At 39.8% G+C, this 10,054-nt stretch overlaps 1 protein-coding gene across 1 annotated transcript in view; it reads left to right on the top strand.

The window, feature by feature from the left end:
* The window catches only part of LGR5 (leucine rich repeat containing G protein-coupled receptor 5), a 119,375-nt gene that overhangs the window by 58,969 nt on the left and 50,352 nt on the right, over positions 1-10,054 (top strand). The window contains exons 4-5 of the mRNA XM_019543937.1: positions 4,874-4,945; positions 6,358-6,429. Of these exons, the coding sequence (XP_019399482.1) occupies positions 4,874-4,945; positions 6,358-6,429 (144 nt within the window). The remainder of the gene's footprint in view (positions 1-4,873; positions 4,946-6,357; positions 6,430-10,054) is intronic.

Below are 10,054 nucleotides of genomic sequence, written 5' to 3'. Positions count from 1 at the left end.
TAGCCTGAGACACTGCAGGATTTTTTTCAGTCCAGAGGGAATGTCTGTTCATTTACAAACTGGTTCAGCCTAGCCAGGTTAAACTAACTTGCAAAGACTGAATCAATTCAGGCTCTGGCTTTTTGAATGTCCCTAGCCATAAAGAATATTTCAGGTATATACCAAACCAAGCCCTTCCATACATCTCTGACAATAGTCCATGAACCTGGCCTGCTGTATCCTAACTAATTTTATATAAACAGAGTTCTTTAGTTGAGCTGAACTGTGCTGAAATACATTCAGCATAAATATACATGTATAACAGCTTAGTGTTTATTACTGAACTTTATTTTTACCACAAAAAAAAAGTGTGAAATGTAATATTCTGCAAACTCTTAAAAACATGCTCAAGATTACTTACCTGAGAGAGATGACATATTTAAGACTATTCATAAAAGCAAAGTTATGTCAGCCATATACTGGAAGGCAATGGAATTGAATATATAAGAGTAACAGCACAACATACATAATATATAATTTTTAATTAATACATTACAAAGGTAAATCCAGGTAGTAATACTGTTTCCTTTCTTTAGTGTGAAAGCAACTAACACTCATTTCCACATGCATTTTGTTTAATATAATCTTTCTGAAATACTAAATACTGAAACTCTAGAAAACAACAGGAATATTTCAACTTTCTGAAACTGATATTTAAAACATATGCAAACAGTGGCCAGACATTTGGTTATGTTTGCAATATAAACAAACTAGTTCATTCGCACTCTCAGAAATTATTAACTAAATGCCCCACCAGAGAGGTAGGCAATCCATCCATCCTCATCTCTTTAGGGGAGGGAAGTATTTACCCATACAGATCCAGATGATTAATCAAAGTCCATCCAAAGTCCAATAGAAGTCCAGGGCAACTTTCCTCAACTGGGGAATAAAACCCCAGAAACAATATCCTCAATGGATTCTTTCCTGAAGCACATGAAAATTTCTAACTACACATAAATAGCGTTTTCAAACTGCCTAGGAAAATATTTGCTATATTTGTACACTGGTATCTCAAGCTATTTATAAGGTAATTATTGCAGAGCAACTGGGCACTGTTGAAAAATAATACAAATCTAAACAGTGAAAACATTAATCAGGTCTGAAATAAAAGTAAATCTAATATCCTAGAGGATAGGTATTTCTATTACCAACAAAAAGAACTGATTTCATGCCAAGATTGGGGAGGATGGGAATAGCAGGTTAAAAAAATAATTTAAAAAGTGTTAAGAATAAATCAATCAAAAGTAACAGGGTTTGCCCTACTAAAGAACTAACATAATAACTTGCAGCAGAGAATATATTTAAAAAGGAGGTCACTGAATCATTAATTTTTTAACAAAGATTGAAACACTGGAGAAGTTCCAAAGGCCTAGAACAATGTTAGCATGGTGCCAATATTTTAAAAGGGCATGTGGGATGACCCAGTCAACTATGGGTTGGTTAGCTTGACATTGAACCCAAACAAAGTTATGGAAAGGCTGATATGGGTTAAAAAAAACAAAAGATGGTAATATAATTAATGCCAATCGGCTTAATTCTATGACAGCATATTGTCAAAGAATCTATCAATTTTTAAAAAGATGCAAGCTTGATTGATAAAAATAATTGGATTGGTTCTGTAAGCCTTTAAATAAGTTTAGTTTCCAGAAATATTCCACTTCAAACAGAAAGGTTGAATTCCTGGGGAGTGTGTTTGGCTATGCACCTCTGTATGAATATACTCCAAAATTACTTTTACTTGGTTCTCTTTTACTTACTACTAATTCAGTCACCCAGAGAGAGAAAAATAGTGATCTGGTACTTATGGCACTAGTCTGACTCTCTGGGAGAATGCTGCTGTCCCAGGAGAAATCAAAAATGTACAGATGTTCAGGGTGGGTTTTTCTCCCAAAGAAAAAATGCCCTGAACAAATGAGAGAACAATAACTTGGGAACAATGACAATTAAATCACTCTTGAAAGAGTTTCTTGAGTGAGGGAGAATGTCTGTACATGTTCTCTTCTGATCAAAGCCATGGTCATCCAGCATCCCAGGGTGCTTTGCTCCCAGTCCCCACTCCCCCACTGGAGACATTGTGTTGCTTGGGCTGGACTCTACTACTGCAGCCAAGTAAGGAGCAGAAATGCCCACTTCACAACCCCCTGTTGTGCTGCAGGAAGCCACAGGTTGACTTTGAGCAGCCTGGGTCAGCCAGTTAGGGCTGCCCCATACATTGCTATCATCTGTCACCAGGTAGACTGAGGGAGCCTGCAGAGCAGCTGAGATATGTGCACAGGCCATCTTGGCTGCACAGCATCAGCACTGTAAGTTCTTCAGCATTTGAATGTCTGTCAGATGTCTCCAGGTAAGTTTTTCTACCAGGAGAACAAACCCAGGAGAATTCTCCTAGGTCACTGAAATGCAAGTATGCAGCCTAGTTTCAGTTCCCTGCTCTACCACAAGCTGTCTGACATTGGGCAAGACGCATAGACCCAAGCACACAGAAGAAATTACATGGAATGTAGGCACCTAAATCCAAATATATGATCTGGGTTTCAGTTTTACACTGGTAAAGTTCTCCAGGCACCTCAGGTTCTGCTTCTGAACACCTCAATCTTCTAAACAAGAACATAAGGACTGGATGAAACCTTCTGTGTCATCAAGTCCAATCATGTTGCTATTGCAGGGACCCAAATCATAACATTCTTTCAATGCTGAGGACAGAGCTAAGCAGCTTGGTTATTATCTAATATCTAAGACCCATTGGGAACCACAAACAAGGTATTTCACTTGCAGGGTTGGATTCAATAGGCACACACAGAACATGCCTAACACACACCTACAGATCAGGCTCCACAGAAAACACATGAATGGCTGCTGCTTGTGTTAAAAATCATGACCAAAGGTGATGGAGCTTTTTACTCAGTAACATAATGGTCATAGCAATGAACTGAAATGTGGAAGACCCAGTTTCAGTTTCCTGAGAGAATTAAAACCCAAATTTCCCACAACCCCCAGGACTGTGCCTTACTAGCTATTAGGTTATAGGCTCTTGTACAGTGGAAAGGAAGAGGAAACATCTGATGAAGCTGTTCCACTATCTGGAAAGAGTTAGGATCATGAGGCCAAAAAGGAGAAAGCATGAACATGACCTTCTAGACTAGTGGTTAAGTCAGTCACCTGAGGGAGTAAGGGACCAAAGGTCTGCTTCTTGCTTTAAGGCCTTTTTATATAACGTATGTTAAATAAGAATACTTTGGAAGGGAACCATAGTCATGTAGATTCTCTCTCTCTCTCTCTGTCCAAATTAATCTTTGTTCTTTTCTGTGCTGCAAAATTGCTTTAGCAGGAGGTTGAAGAGTGCTCCCACCCCAGGATAGCCCAAATATTTTGGGCTGTTTGCTCTAGGGGACCATAACCAAGATTTTAAGTGAAAAGAGTAAACACTGCTCTTTAGTTTGAAAGAAATAACTTAGATGCTTAACTCCTGTGTAGACTCAAAACTGCAAATCCCTAGTACATATAGGTACCCATGATTCAGAGGAGTAGAGGGTTAAAATGCACCCTTTTCTTCTGAAGTTCCTATTGGTTACCATAAGAGACCCACTCAGTGCATTGGGTCTCTTCGATTGCATTTATGTGGTGCCCATGCATATACAGGAACCTTAGGAACCTAATGCAGTGCCATGGATTCTTTTCTTGGACCGTGCACCCAAATTCCTTTGTGGATCTATTAGGTCATATCTGTATGGCTTTCCTCCTGACCTTGGGTCCACTGCCAACAAAGCGAACCTTTCCCACTTCCTTCTGTGGTCCACCAGCAACCAGGAATGAAGCAGAATAGAAACATTAGGAGCAGCTCCAGGTGGGCCTCACCACACTTCCCCACTACTGCCATCAGACTCTCCTAAGACAGAGGGGTACACGCTGCGGGCTGCTCCCTGCCATTGGCTCTGCTTAAGTATCTCATGTGCTAGAGTTGAAGTGTGGGTGGAATGGACAAGGTCAGGAGGAAGGCTATAGACTAAGAAAAAAATACTTTAGTCCCTATATGACTCAGTTCCCTGTTCGTCCATACGTCAAAGGAGCGTTGAGAGAAATGCATTCACACTGTGAGGTGTTAGTTAATGCAGTGAGGACAGTCATTTCATTATCATTATTTCATACCAATAATGGAATCTTTCTTACACCCTCTTTCTGAGGAATGCCTTTTCTTTTGAAAAAAATAACATAGCTCAAAAAGCAATTTAGAAACTGAAATAAATACTCTTCATAAAATGCTTTGAGACCCATGAGGGAAATGCGCGATGTAAGTAAAAAAAAAAATATTTAAAGATATTTTATCAGTGACAACAACCACTTGTTAAAGAAATAACCATGCACTATACTGCAACTGCATTTATAATTATGGTAAACAAGCTGTGGTCATTAACATGCACATATAGAGTGACCGTATACACAACTACGTAAAATATATGCAGAAATTATGCATACAGAATTCCAAAAATATATTCCTGAAAGTCTAATAATGCTATTGGTAGTCAGTCTATTTATATTTTATTATTAGGTATTGTTTATCCTTTGAAAAGAACAATATGAACAATTAGATGTACGTTATGAACCATAACCTGATTTATAGTGAAACTGCAGTTGTCTCTACAACTCAGCGGCCAGTGAATCAACTGTATAGTTACAGGATTTTTTTAACAGTATATTAATGACAAAACCAGGGACTTAAACAACTGTCTCTGGCATTAGTGATTCAAACATAGTTGTGTTTCACTTTTTAACGGCCAAATTAATTCCACATGAAGAGAAATGTATTTACTCCATTTTTTTTTTTTTAACCCTGCAGACGTCTTGCAGGAAATGGTTTGACATACATTCCCAAGGGAGCATTTGCTGGCCTTTTCAGTCTTAAAGTGCTGTAAGTAAACTGTGTGTTGTTTGATATATTTCTGATTTCCTAAATGCTCCAGGGAGCTAATTAACAAGTACAGTTGCTCAAGTTAAGCTATAGCTATATTCTTGTTCAGTTACATTCGGGGATGAAGATACTTATTAACGTTTTCATTTCTTTTCTTTATTAGATGAAAAATGTCCTAAAACACAAAAGGTTGAAAACAAAAATGCTAGTCTACAAAAATTTACTCTTCAACTAGATGTCAACCATACAACATCAAAGACAAAAATTGATTTAGTTAGCAGGTTCTTCACCCATTCACAAAAGTTCTGAATTCAAGTCTAAAAACTTCAATGACTTTTAATAGTCACATAAAATAGAAGGGTTTTTTTTTGCCTTTTAGAGAAATGGGTTGGGTTGTTTCATTTCTGTAAACAAGGCATAATTTAAATACAGTTCTCATTTCAGAAATAAAGCTTGTTGCTATATTAAAGTAATCACCACAGGATAAGCTTTAAGTTTATCCAAAAAAAACAGCTAGAGGATATTTTCAGCCATTTTTGTGCTTCCTTATGACTTGAAATATGTTCATTTAAGAATATTCCTATTTCTGGGTAATAATGCTGCATCTACAGTCATAGTTTCAAATATTACAAAGTTTGTTTAAATTACTGGGAGTCTGCTCACACACAAAAAAGTCAGAATTTGTACTACTTTAGTTTTATAAAAGTCTTGTTTTTCTCCTTCCCAAAATGATGCATTAAAGGCAAAACAATCACATGATGAATATAAACAGGAGTTTTCTTCAGGTGATCACTATTGCTGGTGCAGATGGAGATGCTTCCTCTGCAGCCTAGAGAAATCTATAGTATTTACTGAAGCAAAACTCCATTTCAGCCAAATCTTAAAGTACTTCCAGAGCAGGGGAAAAGATTCTCCAATTGGCTAATGAAGCAGACTGTTGAAGAAAGATGACAAAATTGGCCCACTGACTTTTATATTTTTACCTAAATGATAGGTGGGAAGCGACTTGCAGTAGCAAGGGGCAGTTTCCAAAGCACTTAAGGAAGTTAGCAGCACAAGTCTCAGTGAAAGCTAATGGGATATATATACTAACTCCCTCAAGGGCTTGTGAAAAATTCCACCCCTTTTCTAGTGTGCTGCCATTTATATGGTGATAATTGCTTGCCTTGGAAACACTAATCCGCTAATGAAAATCACAAAGAATGAAGATTTTAAAAGGTAATAATAATTTAGTAATTTTTTTTGATAATCTCTGTAGATGTTTGATATGCTCAGAATCTTTCAGAAAGGCCCATGCAGTTTTATGCCTGGGGTTTCATAAGTGTCAGAGAACCTAATTTGCCTACAATCTGTAATATAAAATAATTTTCTATACTCATATTGTTTCTGTTTTTTTGTTACTCTGAACGTAGAATGCTTCAGAACAATCAGCTAAGTCAGGTTCCCACTGAAGCACTCCAGAATTTGCGCAGTCTGCAGTCTCTGTAAGTATACCTGATATACCAGATGATACCATAGTGTTTACATAACACCAGTTTATAGGCTAATGTTATGATCAAATAATGTACTTGACCAGCTTTTTCTTCCCAATTGTCTTTGGATTCATTTTTAAATTATACCATTATGTTAACTGGTTATATAACACAAAGGATTCTTCATTGGAAACTGGCATCTGCCTTGCTGTGCTATAAAATTGGTTCAAGGTCTGAGCAAACAGTCACTGCATGGTAACACTCACTGTCTGCTGGAGTATTATTTGTTTTCGTGATCAGTGCTGATCTTTCCCATTGTTCAGACTTCCTGAAAAGCACAGAATAGATTTTGTAAAATAATCCTAAATTATGTCATTGTCTTAGAATACTGAAACTAATCAATTCATAAAGCAAGACACCATTGGAAAAAATTTAATTCTGTTTGTTTGTAACATGCCTAAATTATCTAAAGTAGATGGGTCCCCTCATTATACAACTTTAACTTTGTCTACAAGCTTCAGTTTTATCAGAATTGCTGCCAAAGTTCAACAATGAAAGGTTAGCACTGGCTGGCTGTTTAGTGGCATTTATGAAATTATTGATAGTTTTAATTCAGTTCTGAATAGACAAAAAAGAAAGGATAGTCTTGTGATTACTTGTCTTACATTTGACTAAGTACAGTACAGGGGCAGCAGTGGCTGTATCTCATACTCTAATTTGATCTCAAGCCAACATCTGAGTTGAAGCCACAGCCTCTTCTCCCTGCCACTATCCTTAGGCCTCTGTTCTTCCTCCCATGACACCCCTTTCCTTCCTGCCACTGCTTGCCTTGGAGCATATGCTCCCTCCAGCTCCTTCCAGCCACATAGCAGTGGCAATAGCTCTGTTTCTGTTCCAGCTCCAGGGCCAGGACCAGGACCAAAGCTGCCACAACAGCTGCTGTGTGGCTGGGTGGGGGCCAGAAGCAGCACGTGTTCCATGTCCCTGCCCAGAGAGGGGGCCCCAGCAGGAGCTGGAGCTTCAAAAGCAAAGCAAGTGCTGGGGTAGGAGCAGGGGGAGGCCAGGGGAAACACAGAGGCAGGTGGGAGGGGAGAAGTGATGGAGGGGGTGGGGGACAGGTGCCCAACAGTGCAGGTACTACAGGGAGAAGCAGGCATTAGGGGGTGCATGCACAGGAGGGCCAGGAAGCAGGGGACACAGGCACCAAAGGGTCAGGTGCGGGGTATGCAGGCACAGGGGGGCAAGCAGCCAAGGGGGCAAGTGTTGTGGGGGGATAGGTGACAAGGGGCAAGAGTTAAGCCACTTGATTCTCCTGCTGCCTGCCCTACCAGCACCTGCCCCCCGCTGCTGTTTACCCCACTGCAGCAGTGGGGGAAGAATGAATTTTAGGCAGCTTTGCAAAAATTAGATTTTAGACATGGAAAATTATAACAAAATTATAAATTTTCCAAGTCTAGAATCTAACTATTGGAGGGGAGTGGTCATCTTAAATTTCAAGCTGAGATTTGGGTAAACATGGTAAGACATGAGTAAAATAAAATGAGAAGAGAAGCAATTTATAAATTAGAATATGGGGAAGAAACAGGAATTAAAAGTTCAGAAGTATCCTCTCATTTTGGGTGACTAGATTATATGGGAAACTCAACATTAGTGAGCATGGGAAAATTTTGCCTGGCACTTATCCGTGCTTCAGTTTGCCAGCCTACAGAATGGGAGCACGTGCATCCCCTGAGAGCGCTGGTGTCAGACCACGTTCCCTGTTTAGGTGACAGGCAGGGCAGAAGGGGGCAGGTGGTCGCTTTGTGGTAAATGAGATCGCCCATGGGGGGACTCCTCCCCGGTCAGCACGATCGGCCACCAGAGGACCTCCCCCCCAGTCAGTGAGATTGACCACCAGGGACCCCTCCCAATCAGCCACCAAGAGACCCCCCCCAGTCAGTGAGATTGGCTACCCCCCCCCCTTTGTCAGCACAGTCGCATGCCAGGGGACTTCTCCCGTCAGTCACTGACTCAAGAAGCACCAGTCACCCATGGCTTCACCCATGCAAGTGAAAGAGTACTGAGGAAGTGGTATAGACAGCCAATACAGTGAGTATGATGGAGATGTGTATGCTGCACCTCACCCTGTAGTGCCTATTCTTTGTATAAGTGGAGGGCACAAGGTTGGTTTATTTAACATCTCTTGCATACACTAAATTTAAAGAAAACAATCTACTGAAATTTATTGAAGTGAAATCAAACATAACAGGACATCTATTTGTAACTCCCATCTATATATACACACACACTCAGGCTAACCAGATTCTTGTGTCTGTCTGATGCAATATTTACTTTCTGTGTTGACAAAAGTTAATTAAAAGACTGTGGGTGAAACAGTCTTAAGATTAGTTATCTAATAATTGGTGCTACATTCAGTGTCCTTTCTCTTTATTGACCAGGCGCAGACTAAAATATCTCAGGCATATGCTTTTGAGGTTACAGTTCTTTCCTTTGATCTCTTTAAAAGTCATGAGAAAATTCTGGTGTAGTAACCAGACTTGGTTTCCTCCCTCCACTAAACACACAAAAACAATCTTGCTAAGATCTCATTATTCTATATGTATTCTGGACCAGAACATGATAAGTTGATGAAACAAGGGTTTCTTTGTTGCTCTGAGAAAGAAACTGCTGAAAATGCAACAGTCTAAATAAAATGACAGTATCTCTCATTCTTTCTTGTAAATTTCTTTTCCTAAAGTAGGGAAGAAGAAGCTGAAGAAGAAAACCCTAGGGTTATGTTGTCTGTGTAAAAGCCTGGTATCTGGTGACAGAATTAAAATAGAGAAAGAAAGGCAGTGGCCAGTAAGAACTTTAAACAGCTGCATAGCAGACAGAAGATGGAATGATAAGGACTCGTACAGAAAAGCTACTATCTTCTGAAAGAGGATCATTGGCAATAGTGAACTCTTTGAGGAAAAGAAAACCATGATTCTTTTGTTTGCTCAAACGGGGTTGTGCCTGTCAGATAAAGGTGTGCAGAGATTCAGTTTCTTGTTTCATACAGTCTAGTAATTTTCTGCTCACAAGGTGACTCTTGCTTTGATTTCTAATTTACAATAAGAATTTCTGTTTGAAAGCCTTGAAATAACAGGAGTCTTTCAAAGGAGTACTTAAAAAGGTTAAAAGCTCTTAGAAATCTTTTACCAAAGCAAAGTTTTTTTAAGATAGCAAGGCTCAGTATTTATTTATGGTTAACTTTATAGCCTGGCTCAATTTGTGAGAGTCTTATTAACTCTTTGCTTAAGCTAAACCATTTACAAATCACTGAAGGTTACTTTCAAGTCCCTCTTTTTATCCTTATAGGCTGCATCCAGATGTGTGTGGACATTTGGTTCCCCAGGGACAACTAGCAGCAGTGCACCTTGAGCTGCAGCTACTTGTCCCCAGGAATTGCCCCAGGTGGAGTAGGGGAGGCTGGGCCCAGCACTGTCCTGGCCCCGGCAGCCTTACCTGGGGTCCTGGGGCTGCAGCTGCAGTGATTCTGCTGCGCAGAGTCTGACCAGCAGCAGAGTGCAGCCCTGAGCGGCCTGCTCCACTTTTCAGCAGCAAGCTCTGCCTGAACGTGTGTTGTTCCTGGGTTTTTTCAGCGTTTTTTTTT

Source organism: Crocodylus porosus, unplaced genomic scaffold (genome assembly GCF_001723895.1).
Source record: "Crocodylus porosus isolate Cpor-Errol unplaced genomic scaffold, CroPor_comp1, whole genome shotgun sequence".
In the NCBI taxonomy this organism is placed as follows: domain Eukaryota; kingdom Metazoa; phylum Chordata; order Crocodylia; family Crocodylidae; genus Crocodylus; species Crocodylus porosus.
Note: the sequence above shows the minus strand (reverse complement) of the source record. Positions and strands in the feature narration are given on the sequence as shown.